At 41.8% G+C, this 15,607-nt stretch overlaps 2 protein-coding genes across 11 annotated transcripts in view; one reads left to right on the top strand and one right to left on the bottom strand.

The window, feature by feature from the left end:
• LOC129500149 (uncharacterized) overlaps positions 1-3,548 on the bottom strand; it is a 55,382-nt gene extending 51,834 nt beyond the window's left edge. The window contains exon 1 of the mRNA XM_055310273.1: positions 2,553-3,548. Within this exon, the coding sequence (XP_055166248.1) occupies positions 2,553-3,548 (996 nt within the window). The remainder of the gene's footprint in view (positions 1-2,552) is intronic.
• Positions 1-14,707, top strand: part of ZNF181 (zinc finger protein 181) — a 46,744-nt gene extending 32,037 nt beyond the window's left edge. For 2 of the 10 annotated variants that reach the window (XM_055309595.1, XM_055309594.1), the window contains 4 exons: positions 3,742-3,884; positions 9,302-9,422; positions 9,677-9,763; positions 10,968-14,707. In XM_055309595.1, coding sequence (XP_055165570.1) covers positions 3,876-3,884; positions 9,302-9,422; positions 9,677-9,763; positions 10,968-12,448 — 1,698 coding nt within the window. In that variant the 5' untranslated portion in view covers positions 3,742-3,875 and the 3' untranslated portion in view covers positions 12,449-14,707. The other 8 variants (XM_055309598.1, XM_055309599.1, XM_055309593.1 and 5 more) reach the window with 8 other exon arrangements.
• Positions 14,708-15,607: the final 900 nt, after the last annotated feature.

Below are 15,607 nucleotides of genomic sequence, written 5' to 3'. Positions count from 1 at the left end.
CCTCTATCCTATCTACAGCGCTCATATATTAGGGGTTCAGCTTTGAAGTGATGTTCTTTAAGAGCTGGCCATAGGGGGAATCCCTGCTGATGGCTCAGCAGTTTGGTGCCTGCCTTTGGCCCAGGGCATGGTTCTGGGGTCCCGGGATTGAGTCCCATATTGAGCTCCCTGCATGGAGCCTGCTTCTCTCTCTGCCTGTGTCTCTGCCTCTCTCTCTGTGTGTCTCTCATGAATTAATAGATAAAATCTTAAAAAAAAAAAAGAGCTGGCCAGAGAGGTACCTGGTGGCTCACCAGTTGAGCATCTGCCTTTGGATCCCAGGCTCCAGGGACTGAATCCCGCATCAGGCTCCTCACGTGGAACTCCCTTCTCCCTCTGCCTATGTCTCTGCCTCTCTCTCTGTGTCTCTCATAAATAAATAAATAAAATCTTAATAATAATAATAAAAAGAGCTAGCCATAAATAGCTATTGGAACAAGACTAGCCCTCAACTTAAACTTCTCACTTGAACCCGCATGCCTCTTCTAGTCTTTTGAGGTTAGCCACTCCCCTGACCCCACCATGAACTTAATTTATGTACCAAACATCTGAGGACTCAACAGGAAAGCTTTGTAATTCTCCCAGGAAGGTTATGAGAAAAAGCAGCAACAACGAAGAATCCCTATGTAAGGTTTACTGGCCGGACCAAGCAGGGACTTAATGACTAAATTTAGTTTAAAGTGATTGCAGACTGGTAATAATCGCAGAACTTGTCCAAAAATGAAATTATGTCATCTCTAGGAAAGAAAGGTACTTCCATACAAGGATATTGCGAAGCCCCATAACATCTCTTTTCAAGGACAACGAGACAAAGAAAGATAACCAGCCAAAAAAGGAAACAAAGCAAATTGTGTGAAGAATTAAAAAAAAATTTTACAAGGAACATTTATAAAATCTTGTTATTGGTATTATCACTTGCATATTATGAATCAATTTTGTCTACCATGTCACCAAAAGTATTTTAAAAACTGAAACTGAAAAGAATTCCCTGGAACGGGAATTATGAATAGGAAACAGAGTGGAAGAGATATCCAGAATGGAATATAGACACTGAAAGATGGAAATGATAGACAAGGATATAAGGCCCATGAACGACAGACTAGAAAGACCTACCAACTGGCGTTCACAAAAAGAAAGAATGGGGAAGAGGCAATATATAAAAGGGAAGAAAAATTTGCTGAGCAAAGGAAGATACCACTTCACAGATTCAAGTTGCTCAACAAATCCTCAGCAGGAGAAAAACAGAATTTCACACCCCCAAACACACAAAAACTGTAGAAAACACATTTGGATACTGAGTCCAGTTCCAAAGTCCAGAAAACTCGGGGGGAAAAAACTCTAATGTCCTAGTCTCTCTCTCTCTCTTTTTTTTTTTATTTCTCTCTCTCTTTTTTTAAGATTTTATTTATTTATTCATGAGAGACACGGAGAGAGAGGCAGAGACATAGGCAGAGGGAGAAGCAGGCTCCATGCAGGGAGCCCCACGTGGGACTCGATGGATCTCGAGACTCCCGAGTCACGCCCTAGGCTGAAGGCAGGCTAAACCGCTGAGCCACCGGGGCTGCCCTAATGTCCTAGTCTCTACACTCCTTTAAAATCTTGCATTTTTCTTATAGCTTGCATTTTAACATCAAAAAGGCCTTTGCTCTAAAAGAACAGTGACCAAAAGATATGCAATTCTCAGGGAAGGAATTATCAAAGCCAACAGACACATGGAAAGAGTCTCAATCTTATTTAACCACAAAAGAAATGCAAATTTAAGCCACACTGAGCCACAATTTCACATTTAGCAGATTGGCAAAATTCGAAAATGTCACAAAATCAAGTGCTGGCAGTAATAACTGGCAACCAAAATAACTATAAACTCGGCATCCCGGGTGGCTCAGCGGTTGAGCCTTCAGCCCAGGGCGTGACCCCGGAGTCTCAGGATCGAGTCCCACATCGGGCTCCCTGCATGGAGCCTGCTTCTCCCTCTGCCTGTGTCTCTGCCTTTCTCTCTCTATGTCTATCATGAATAAATAAATAAAATCTTAAAAAAACAACAACTATAAACTACGGTACGAGGGCAAATTGGCACAATTTTCGACAACAATTTGTCATTGCACAATGAAGGCGTGGATGGGAATACGCTTTGCATTTGCAGACGACTCTTGCTCCAGGAGTTCGATACCACGGCCGCGAGGGATCTGCCAAGGTGGAAGCACTGTTTAATGCATCTTAACGCACCTAAGTACTTAACATATACAAGAAAATTCACATAGTATAATTCCAAAATAAGCAAAATTAAAATGAAATGATTAATTATATGTAAAATTAATTAAAAAAAAAAAAGTAAAGGAGACAACTCCAATATACACCCGCAGCAGGCCGCTTTGGTCTCCGTCCAAGTACGTCCAGGGCGCGTCTGGGTGGGGCTTGGGGGAGGGGCGCGAGGACGCGCTTCTGGGGACCGAAGTGGGGCAGGCCCCGCGGGTTACAGGAGCAGGTAAGGCCTTTTCCCTTAAAGCACTTACCTGAGGCCGCCACTGCTGAGACCTGTACACCAGACGGCGGCAGTCAACAGCCGTGACGCGGCCGCACGAATGTCCAGGGAGTGTCGTTTGTCCGCCGACAACTGTTGCCATGACAGCCCGGACACAGGGCGTTTTAGGGACCACAGTCCCGGGCAGGCGGGCGTCAAACGCCCAAAGCCCCCAAGGGCTGCCGAGGAGCGGCCCAGGGCGCAGCACGGAGACCTCCGGCGGGAGCACGCCCACCGGGGGACTGTCCACGGCCCCGCAGGAGGGCGTACGCGCCAGCTGACCCGCGACCCGGAAGGTCTTTCGCGGCCGCATCACTTTCTGGGAAGTGTAGTTTCGTGCCCTGGGCGCCCCTGTACCTAAGAAGCAAGCGGAGGCCGGCCCTGCCGTCCTCTTGACGCTCGGTGTGCGCGTCCTCGTGAAGGCGCATGCGCCGTTCTCTCCCGGCGCCCAAAGCGCGCGCGCGAACGCGCAGCCTTCTGGGAAGTGTGGTTTTACGCGGCGACGTGCGAGGCGCTGGTAACTCGTCGCGGAGGCGAGGCGGAGGAAGCTGGGAAATGTCGCTCCGCTGCGGGCTCCGACCTCCGTCCGCCTAGCGGTAATCTGAGGCAGGCGGCGGATTTCCCCCCGGGTAGCGCCGTCCTCCCGACGGCGGCGGCCGCGGTCCTCTGTCTCCGCGGCCCCGCGTGTCAAGTACGCGGGGGGGGGGGGCGGGCTCGGGATCCCCGGGGCCCGGGCTTCAGGGCCAGGGAGGGCCCGCCGGGCACTGAGGCAAGTGTGGGTCCCGGCAGGGCCTTGGCTCCCTGGGCCCGTCCGCCCGGTAAAAGGGGTGTGGCTTTGCAGCGTGCGCACCCAAAGAGAACCCGGTCCGCGGCGGTTCTTGGGCGATCCAGTCTCGAGCGCGACGCTCTTGCATTGGTGCAGCCTTGGACAGACTGGCCCAGTACCGCCGAGGGTGTGTTCCCACCGTTTAGGAGAGGAACGCGGCATACGTGAATGTCTGTCGTGCGTAGTTGCGAAGACCGGACGCGCTCGTAACGTTATTACTGCCGTTTTGTGAGTCTGTCTCAAAAAAAAAAAAAGAGTGTCGCTGGCACCTGGGGAACGTGCGGCGGAACGCTCTGCTGGTTCCGGGGGAGAATGCAGCCCTAGCAGGTGATTCCCGGTGTGCTTCTCCTTGCAGATGTGTCCCAGCGCTGCAGGATAAGCCTCAGTTCTTTTCATGGGTCCTTTTTGTGTGTGTTCTTGATCTGCCTTCTCGGGACACTACTCTTCTTTAAGTCAAGAGCCTGGGAAGGAGGACTGTGTTGACAAGTCATGTTCCAGGTAAGTCGTCGCCCCCCCCCCCCCCCCGATCTTCCCGAAACACCTTAGCAGGACTCTGGAATGTTTGCTTTGCGTCTCTTGCCGGTTCCTATCCGTTTAGGGACCGAATGGATGATTCGTCTCACTGTAGCAAAGGATGCAGCCCCCAGAAGAGCTCCAAAGTGCTGTCTCTTCTCATTGCTCCTGTCTTCTACCATCTTCTACCATTTTTCTGCTCCAAGTCTCCGTACAAGTTTGAGCAAAATTTTTGTTTTTATTACAATTCAAAAATTCAGGTTTGGAATTTTAGGTTATTTGCTTTCTGGTTGTCACAGCGGTATTTTGTGGTCTCAGTTAGTGGTAGATCAATCCTTTCAGTTGTTCAAGTCACGAGCTGTTTGGAGTCCTCTTCGATTCTTTCTCTTATGACTTACATTCAGACACTCTAGTTGGATCTCAAACAGACAGGAAATACACCGAATCCGACCAACGGTTACACGGTCACAGCCACCACCACTGTCACCGTCCTGTCGTTCCTCAGCTTAAAATTCTTCCTTTGGGCAGCCCAGGTGGCTCAGCGGTTTAGCACCGCTCTCAGCCCAGGGCCTGATCCTGGAGACCCGGGATTGAGTCCCACATTGGCTCCCTGCATGGAGCCTGCTTCTCCCTCTGCTTGTGTCTCTGCCCCTGTCTCTCTCTGTGTCTCTCATGAATGAATGAATGAATGAATAAATAAATAAATAAATAAATAAATAAAATCTTTAAAAAAATAAATAAAATAAAATTCTTCCTTTGCCCTAACTCAGATGTTAGAGTTCTACAGTGACTTAAGCTTTGTGCAGTTAGGATTTTACCTCTCTGATCTCATCTTCCGTGTCCCCTTGTTCCCTGTGAGCTCTAGCCACTGGCTACTGCTTCCAGGCCTTGGAAATTGCTGTACCCTCTGCTTGGAACAGTCTTCCCCCAGATCGGTACAAGCTTGCATTCTTTCCTCCTTCACATCTTTGCTCTGTGGTTACTTTCTCAGTAAAGCTTCCCTGCAGTCAACTTTTTCTAACAATCCCTTCTCCTCCTCACTACTTTGTTGTTTTCGGCAGTGATTATCACTCAGTAGGTAATACACTCTTTGTTTAGTGAACAGAGTTGTCATTGTTCATGCCTTTCTTCTGGGAGGGATTTTTTTTTTCTTTTTTGTTGACTGTTTTCAGTACCCAGAGTGGTATCTGGTACAAAACAGATGCTTAGTAAATAGTTGTTGACCGAATAAGCTTTGAAAAAATGGTGGGTAGAACCATGGGGTGGAAGGTGAAGCGTGCACAGAAGGCACTAGTGGCATATGTGCATGTTGGGCAGAGTCTGGTTTCCTGGGAATATTACATAACTAGAATTGAAAAACTACTTTTTTTTTTAAAGTAAAAACTGAAGTGAACTAGTTCCCAAAATCATTCATTGATTCATTTTTTTTAAAAGATATATTTATTTAATTTAGAGAGAGAAAGAGCATGAGTGAGAGTGGGGCAGTGAGGGGCAGAAGGAGAGGAAGGGAGAGGAAGAGAGAGAATCTCAAGGAGCCTCCTCACTGAGTGTGGAGCCTGAGCAGGTCTCCATCCCAGGACTCTGAAATCATGACCTGGGCCAAAATCAGGAGTTGGATGCTTAACTGACTGAGCTACCCAAACGCCCTTGATTCATTTTGTACACCCTTTTGAAGTATCTGTTAGGAAGAATCATACATGGGTTTGAGTGTACTCATATTGCCTATGATGTAGGGCAATACTGAGAGATCTTTCTACAGTGGTGGAGGTGTTCTTTATGTGTGCTGTCCAGTATGGTAGCCACCAGCTCCATATGATTTGAGCCCTTGAATCATGACTAAAGTGACCCAGGAACTGAATTTTTAAATCTTTTAAAATTTTTATTGATTTAAACTTATATAGCCAAATGTGGCTACTGAGTGACTTTATTGAGCAGTACAGGGCTGGTAGAAAAGTAAGAAAGCATAAGAAATTAAGATAAGTTCTGGGGCAAATATCCTAAATTCTTCTGGGGACAAAGATGAATGAACATCCCAGGTTGCCCACGCATTGAAGGGGAAGAACGAGTTGACACATCCCTGGGGAAGCAAGGCTGGAACTGGTTTTGGTGGCCCGTGGAACCAGGGAGGGAGAGAGAGAAGTGAAGTTACACTAAACTCAGAGAACACCTTAGGTATAGGTAGAATAAGAAAAAAAAGAGAATCTTTTAGGGAACTGCAAATGTTTTCTAAAGGGGTGGTTCTCAAACAGGGGTGATTTTGTCCCTCTTAGCCCTGTCCATAGGGGACATTTGATAATGTCTGGAGACATTTTTGGTTGTCACAGCCTGGGCAGGGGGAGGGCGGAATTGGCTACTAGTGTCTAATGGGTAGAGGCTAGGAATGCTACTAACTACACATTCTACAAGGCACAGGGACAGCTCCCACAGCAAAGAATTAACTAACTTAAAATGTCAGTAGTGCCAAGGTTAAGAAGCCCTGATCTAAGTAAAGAACAAAGGGTATCTATTAATCAGATTACATGAGTTTCCTTTTTTAGACTTAAAATACAATGATGTTCATCAATATGTGTTCAAAACTGAAAATATGAAATCTCTTTGCATTGGTGGAGTAAAATATAGTGTCATGCATTAACTTAATACTGATTTTTTAAAAAAAATATTTATTTATTTATTTTAGAGAGAGTATGCATGCACCGGAGGGGAGGGGCAGAGGGAGAAGGCAAGAGCAAATCCCAAGCAGACTCCCCACTGAGTGTGCAGCCTGATGTGTGTGGGGCTCGATCTCACCAACCTGAGATCATGACCTGAGCTGAAGTCAAGAAATGAACTAGGGGTGGTGGAACAGAAGGAGGGCGGGGGGTGGGGGTGAATGTGACAGGCACTGAGGGGGGCACTTGACGGGATGAGCACTGGGTGTTATTCTGTATGTTGACAAATTGAACACCAATAAAAAAAAATTTATTATATATATATATATAAAAGAGTTGGATGCTTAGCCGACTGAGCCACCCAGGCACCTCTTAGTATTGATTTTTAAATTTGATTTATCAAAGTGGGATTTGTAAGAACCAATCATTTGAAACCATTGCGGAAAGTAGGAAAAGATGGGAAACTTTGAAATTCATATAAGGCTAGCATAACCTTAATACCTGGGTAAGAGTAAATACAAATGGAAAAAGGAATTTTCCCTGATGCTGAAAGGGAAGAAACACCCCCCCCTTTTATTAGAATATTTCCTTTGAGGGAAACTTGTAACTGTAAACATGTTCTCTGTCCCTTTGAGATACTTGTGAATCTTTTTCAAAGCTAAATAAGGCTCTGCCAATTTTTCAGGGCAGTAAAGTTTTTCTTAAGGCCTTGGAGCCATCTCTTTGAAATGAAAACTTGAAGGACGCTGCACCTCTATCTCCCTGTCTGTGTGGGAGCTTAGCCTAGGCTCCTGGCTTCCAAGTTCTAACTACCCATTTGTCATACAGATGGGAGAAGTTTTATTTTTCTTGGGGCAAAAGCAATTAACACTACTGGCCACTCCAATTACCAAATTTAGGATTAAATGTATTAGCAAATGATGATGCCTAGTCCGTCTACTTGAAGACAAGTTATTATTTATTTTGAAAACGTCTATGTAGTGGATTATACCTGCCTGGTTTTATAAGGGTGGGATTTCTTTCTGTCCTTGCATTCTCATTAGTGATTGCCTATGAAGTGTGTTACAATCCACTGTAATGCTTATTCAGTAGCAAAACTGTTCTCTTTTTGACATTGTGGAGAGGATTTTCTGCTTGGCAGATTCTTAATAGTTTCCCAACACCTGACAAAGGTAAATTCCCTTTTTATGTATTTATTTTTTTTAAAGATTTTATTTATTTATTCATGAGAGACACACATAGGAAGAGACATACGTGGAGGGAGAAGCAGGCTTCCTGTAGGGAACCTGATGCGGAACTTGATCCCAGGACCCCAGGATCACGACCTGAGCCCAAGGCAGACATTCAACCACTGAGCCACCCAGGTGCCCTAAATTCCCTCTTTAAAACCAAAAACCAATATCGCTAATGAACATACATGCAAAATATCCAAATAAAGTAATAGAATATTGAATCAACCACTCTTGGAATGAAAAATTTGGATCTTGGAATGAACATACATGCAAAATATCCAAATAAAGTAATAGAATATTGAATCAATCACTCTTGGAATGAAAATCACAAAAAAAAAAAAAGAAAAATTTATCACAGCCAATGTCTGTTTCACCAATGAAAGATAATAATAATGCCATTTAAATGCCTACGTTTTTTGTATATATTATAATTCGACTAACAAACTATTACTGTACGTTTAAGCTTTTTCTAAAGTTTTGCTATTTTAAATATCATGAGTTGGTACTATTGCCTTAGAATATTTTTCTTGAAATGTGTCCTCTAGTTCTTTGCCCTACTTTAAGGTCCAATTCAGGGACTGCCTATGGCATGAAACTATTTTAGTCATCTTGCCCAGGAGTCTCAAATTATTTTAATTATAGATTATCAATACAAGGTTTAATTATATTCCATAAATGGTTTTTGTTTATTAATTAGTTGTGTATGTAGGACCTGGTGGCTTGGTCAGTTGTGTCTGCCTTCTGCTCAGGTCATGATCCCGGGCTCCTAGGATCATGCCTTGTGATGGGCTCCCTGCTCACTGGGGGGGCCTGCTTCTCCCTTTCCCTCTGCCACCCTGGCTTGTGCTCTCCCTCTCACTCTCTGTCTCAAATAAAATCTTAAAAATAAATATAAGTTCTATACGTGTCTGTATTTAAAAGTATCTTTTCTGAATTTATTGGATCATTTTTTGAGCCTTAGTGGATCATCATTTTTTATTTACTCATCATGTAAACTATAAAAAACACAAATAAGCACTTGGCTATATACTGTCAAATGTTGAATGCTGCTTTTTAAAAATTTTAGAATTCTTCCTTTGACAGAATTAACTCTCCTGAAGCAAAGTGCTTGTATTTGTCTTTTACTGTTATTGTAAAACAATGCCAAACATCTAATCATCCAGTTACTACTTCATTTAGATCAGATTTTTAAAATTTTTATTTATTTATGATAGTCACACACACACAGAGAGAGAGAGAGAGAGAGAGAGAGAGGCAGAGACATAGGCAGAGGGAGAAGCAGGCTCCATGCACCGGGAGCCCGACGTGGGATTCGATCCCGGGTCTCTAGGATCGTGCCCTGGGCCAAAGGCAGGTGCCAAACCGCTGCACCACCCAGGGATCCCTTAGATCAGATTCCTGATCATTGCCACAACTGCTGAATCTTATTCCCTTTCTTCTATAGCCAGGGTAATTTTATCCCTTAACCAGTGACAGAAGTGGCCTTGGCTGTGATTGAGCCTAAATATGTTTGCTATTTCAGGTGACATTTAGTGATGTGGCCATGGACTTCTCTCATGAAGAGTGGGGATGGCTAGATTCTGCTCAGAGGGATTTATACAAGGATGTGATGGTCCAGAATTATGAGAACCTGGTTTCTGTAGGTAAGCGTATCTCCCTCTTCACCCCAATGAGGGAAATCTTCTGTTACTCAGAATTACTAGAAATTCTCTTGAGTAAATGGCTGAAATTTTATTTCATGTTCCCAAGGATGTGTAGAGTTCTTTTGTGCCCTCCCTGAAGCTCGTCTTCCCATTTCAGTGACCATCCTTCAAAACTGCCTTTGGTTCCTTTTATGATGGTGGCCTCTCCTCCATGAGGACCACAGTTTAAACAGGTTCTATATTTTTCCTGTAAGCAGGTCCTTCCATACCTAAGCCATATTTGATCAGTTTACTGGAGGATGGGAAAGAACCTTGGATGGTGGAGAAAAAAACATCAAAAGGTATGTTTCCAGATAAGTCATGGAGAATCAGGCAAGAGAGGTCTTTGTTAAACATCCTTGTAGAAAGTATGGAGGTATTTTAGGGTATTTTAGGGATACTGTCTTCAGAGATCCCAATGTCACAAAGTGAGGGATCCTCACTTAGATTTTAAAACAGCCATTCTTCCATCCCAAATTATTATCTTTATTTATTATGTTATCTGATCAGAAGTGAAGGTTTTTGCCATCATAATAATTCAAATTGTTATTTTATTTGAAACAAAATAAAGAAAGTTGTTCTTTTTAAGACCACCTAGGGAAAAATATACCAATGATTTTAGGTGAAGAAAGGCTGTCAGAAGGGAAATTACTGGGGATCCCTGGGTGGCGCAGCGGTTTGGCGCCTGCCTTTGGCCCAGGGCGCGATCCTGGAGACCCAGGATCGAATCCCACATCGGGCTCCCGGTGCATGGAGCCTGCTTCTCCCTCTGCCTATGTCTCTGCGCCTCTCTCTCTCTCTCTGTGACTATCATAAATAAATAAAAATTAAAAAAATTATTTAAAAAAAAAAAAGAAGGGAAATTACTTTTCCCCTAAAACTGAGCTTCAGAGATCACATGTGAACATAAGTGTTAGAGGAAGTAAAGAATGTATAAAAAGATTTCTAGGAACAATCTTTCCTAGTGTCCAGTACATAATATGATTTTACACAGACCCTACACAAAGCCTAATAAATCTTTCTGAGGTGATAAAGAATATTGTGTTCATTGTTAACTTTTTGATGTACTTACTACTGTATAAATTGTGCATTTTAAGCGTGCTAATCTGACAGCACATTGAGATTAATTGAAGGTTGGAGAACCAAGGCTGTGAGACAAAATGTGGTCTTTTACATAAATGTAGGTACAGAATAGAATGTTGGGTTGGAATCCAGAATACCTGTGTGGTGTTTTTCTGATAGTATCATTTTTATTCCACATATTGATTGCCTGTATTTAACTCATTTCCCTTATTACACTCTGTTCCCATCTTTGTGAGCTGTCTCTATTCTCTGCTCCATTTGAACTTTGTTCAGAAATTATTGAATATATGAGAATTGTCAGTCATGTACTTTTTGGGGGTGGAGATGTGCTCTATTTTTTTTTAAGTCTCTTTTTCTTACCACAGAAGTTTCTTTTCAAGAAGTACAGAAAAAGCAGTGTTTTGCTTTCTTGATATATTTCAGATTGGGAATCAAGATGGGAAAACAAGAAATTACTAACGAAGGAGGATATTTATGATGAAGATTCACCCCAAATGGTAAAAATAGAAAAAGCTATAAAACAGAGTCATGAATTTTCAGATTTTAACAGCGACTGGGAATATATAGATGGGACGCATGAAAATCAGGTAGAACATTTCAGACCAGTGACCCTCACCTTTAGAGGAAGTGCCACTGGGGAAAGTGTTTACAAATACGATGCACTTAGAAGCATCTTCCATTTAAAGTCTATTCTTTCTGAACCACAGAGAATTTCTGCTGAAGGGAAATCACATAAACATGATATATTTAAGAAGAGCTTACCAAAAAGATCTGTTACAAAAAATGAGGAGATCAATGGTGGTGAAAAGAAACTTTTGAATTCTAAAGAAAGTATGGCAGCTTTCAGCCAGAGCAAATCTCTTACCCTTGAGGAGACTTATAATAGAGAAAAAGTCTATACATGCAACGAATGTGGGAAAGCCTTTGGCAAACAATCAATCCTTAATCGCCATTGGAGAATTCATACAGGAGAGAAACCATATGAGTGTCATGAATGTGGGAAGACTTTTAGCCATGGCTCATCCCTAACTCGACATCAGATAAGTCACAGTGGAGAGAAACCTTACAAATGTATCGAATGTGGGAAGGCCTTTAGCCATGTGTCCTCACTTACTAATCATCAGAGTACTCACACTGGAGAGAAACCATATGAATGTATGAACTGTGGAAAGTCATTTAGTCGTGTTTCACATCTCATTGAACATCTGAGAATTCATACACAAGAAAAACTGTATGAGTGTCGAATATGTGAGAAAGCCTTCATTCATAGGTCATCTCTCATTCACCATCAGAAAATTCATACTGGAGAGAAACCTTATGAATGTAGTGAATGTGGAAAAGCCTTTTGCTGTAGTTCACACCTTACTCGACATCAAAGAATTCACACTATAGAGAAACAATTTGAATGTAACAAATGTCTCAAAGTCTTTAGCAGCTTATCATTTCTTATTCAGCATCAGAGTATTCATAATGAAGAAAAACCTTTCGAATGTCAAAAATGCAGGAAATCCTTCAACCAGCCAGAATCCCTGAATATGCATTTAAGGAATCACTCTCGATTGAAACCGTATGAATGCAGCATTTGTGGGAAAGCCTTCAGTCATAGGTCATCCTTGCTTCAACATCACAGAATTCACACTGGAGAGAAGCCCTATGAATGTATTAAATGTGGGAAGACTTTCAGCTGTAGTTCAAATCTTACTGTACATCAGAGAATTCATACTGGAGAAAAGCCATATAAATGTAACGAATGTGGGAAAGCTTTTAGCAAAGGCTCAAATCTTACTGCCCATCAGAGAATACATAATGGAGGTAAACCCAGTAGTGCACTAAGTGTAGAAAAGCCTCTAGGCCGCGTGAATCATTATACATGTGAAAAATCATACAAGAGAGAAACTGTATGAATACAATATTTGTCATAATACACTTCAGGCATAGATCTTTCCTGAAAATTTATGCTTGAAAAAAGAATGTAATGAATATGGGAAGGTCTTTAGCCAGTGGTACAAGCCTTACTGTCCATCACAGTTCATACTGTAGGGAGAACATTTGTTGCCTTCATAGGAAAGTCTTTAGCCCATATTAATCCCTTAATTGGCATAAGTTAGTTCACGTTGGAGAAAAACCCAATATGTGTAACATGGGAAAGACAGGCAATATGCATCTCTTCTTGAATACACACAGGAGAGAAGGAAAACGAATATAAAAACTGTGGGAAGTCTCAGTTAAAGTGTATCCCTTATTCTATATCATCTTACACTGGAGAGAGCGCTAGGAGAAATGTAGCAAACCATTCACTAAGAGTTCTTATCTTGCTAGACATCAGAAGATTAATGCTAGAACGGCATGAAGGATGTAGGAGTTATGTGTATATCTTTCTTTGCAATAATGCTGTTTGTAAGAACAAATGAGTAGATTATAAATGAATATGCCTTTCTGATAGCAGTAAGCATGCAATTTTACTCAAGTCCTACATAGAAGTTTTGTTAGCTAATGGGCATGTAAAGATATTTAGTCAACCAGTGGATCCAGAAAATGTTTTTAAAGTTAAAAATTAAAGCTGCAAAAGAAGTAAAAGGTGGTGTGAATAAAGTTTTTGATCTCTAATAAAACCAATTTGTATATAATACACTCTCACTGTGACACTGATACTTCTTGCAAAATTTCCTACTTTCCTCTTGAAGAATTAAGCCTTACTGGGGCACCTGGGTGGCTCAGTGGTTGAGTGTCTGCCTTTGGCTCAGGTCATGATCCCGGGGTCCTGGGATCAAGTCCTGCATCAGGTCCCCGCAGGGAGCCTGCTTCTCCCTCTCCCTGTGTCTCTGCCTCTCTGTCTCTCTGTGTCTCTCATGAAAAATAAATAAATAAAATCTTAAAAAAAAAAGAATTAAGCTTTACTATATCCTTTAGTGGGAGACTAGCTAAGGTAGAGAAAAATGGCCTGATCTGTGTTCTAAGAATACCATTATTTTGGTGTCTGTTTCACACATTTTAATTTTTACAAGTGCAGTGAGAACGTAATCAAGGAAAAGACTATAAGAGATCAGAGCAGGCTTAATGGTGGATGTGCTTTGCAATCTGAATCCTAAAGGGTGAGTACTAATTGCATAGCTCTGTGCAGGCACATGCACTCTGGGAGTCATTCTAGGCAAAGTAGACAGCTTGCTCTGTCACGTTTGCTGCATCTGGACTCCATGATCTAGTGTCTAGTGTCAAGTTTTGTGGCTTTGACCTATTACCGCTGGCATCATTACTGATAACAGCAACAGTTACCTCTCCATGCTGGATTATAGTTAAGAGAGTTTACATTGAAATAAATAGTCCAGTGATTATTATGATTTTTCCTCCAGCGTGCCTACCAATTTTAAAAATAGTTACTTGTAATAGATGTCTTTTTGAAATACTTAAGACCTTTTATTTTCTATACCAAACCCTGACAGATAATTATGGTTTGTAAAGAAGCTGGCTTCAAATAGTCTTAAGTTTTAGATAAATTGAATAATCTTGCTGGCTCCATGGTTTCCTATCTGTGACTAGGAAAGTGAAACATAACGATTAGAACTGTCTGGATGGACACTTGGAAGTAAAGGGCACTTACATAGCTTATATTTCAGGTTATGTTTTCTGGCATTTGATGTTGTAAGTAAATTATCTTCAAAAGGAATTATATCACTGACATAATTCTGATGTGGAATGAATGATAGGGTTTCCAACTTTAGAGGAAATAGTCTGTTCTCATACATGAGCTACCTTAACTGAAAACCAGGAGGTAAAGGACATTCCTTAGCAAGGTGAGTTTGGAATGGGATGGTGAATTTTTAAAAAGGGATTTACCATAAGATTTGGAAATTCTGCAGAATGTTGAAGGATCTTTGAGAGACAAGGAAGCATGGCATGGTATCAATTAAGAACCGGGGATGCCTGGGTGGCTTAGCGGTTGAGCATCTGCCTTTGGCCCAGGATGTGATTCTGGATTCCTGGGATTGAGTCCTGCATCGGGCTCCTTGCATGGAGCCTGCTTCTCCTCCCTCTGCCTGTGTCTCTGCCTCTCTTTCTGTGTCTCTCATGAATAAATAAATAAAATCTTTTTAAAAAAACAATTAAGAACCATTGTCATGAATAGACTGGCCACTATATATATACAGTGGTAGGATAATGGCAAACTTTCTGTTTCTCCCATTCTCTGCTTTCTCTGCTCTCCCAAGCACTGATACTACAAAGATGAAGTAGTACTTTAATCCCTAGATTTTATTTGCTTTCACTACACAGTTTTATGTTATCTTGTTATTTTGAGAGGATTCACCCAAATATTCATACTTTGGCGATTAAGAAACATGAATACACATAACATTTAAAAATTTTTGATTTAAAGTGCCTTCGCAATGATACTAAACTAGGGAAAGAAAGCAAGAGTTGAATATAGTGAAGGACTTAAAGAAGAGTATATTATCCTGTTGGAAGATTGGGCTAAAAAAAAAAAAAGGGAAGATTGGGCTAAAATCATGATGTTACAGTGTCACTGATGGAGAATCGTACTCGTCATGTCTGCTAACCATTTCTTGAGCATCTACTGTGAGCCAGATAAATAAGACACCCTACCATTTGAGAGCTCAAAAGAGTGTGTGTGACGTATATGCCCATAAGTGTTACCTGGATATAAATCCAAGTTGCAAGTATACTGTCTTTATATGACTGGACAAATTACTTCACCATCTATAAATGGTGATGGTAACACCTCAGAGGATTATAATGAAGATAAATAACTTATTTGGTATAAAATGTTTACAGTGCCTGGTACTTCAAAAGCATCAGTGAATATTACCTGTTAATTTCATCATCATTATCTTCACGTGGCTGCTTCATCTTTCTAATCTGTCAATCTAGTGGGTCTTCCTAATTGCTTGTCGCTCTTACCTACTTACTCTATCACTTTTTGGAGGTTCTTACAAGACACTCCTGTTTCCTTCTGAAAAATTCTCCTTTGGTATTTGAGCCATTTTCAGGAGAACTACATTTACCTACCCCAAATACTCCAAGGAGACACAAAGAGTAGCAGATAGGAG

This window comes from Nyctereutes procyonoides, unplaced genomic scaffold (genome assembly GCF_905146905.1).
Source record: "Nyctereutes procyonoides isolate TBG_1078 unplaced genomic scaffold, NYPRO_anot_genome, whole genome shotgun sequence".
NCBI lineage: Eukaryota > Metazoa > Chordata > Mammalia > Carnivora > Canidae > Nyctereutes > Nyctereutes procyonoides.
Note: the sequence above shows the minus strand (reverse complement) of the source record. Positions and strands in the feature narration are given on the sequence as shown.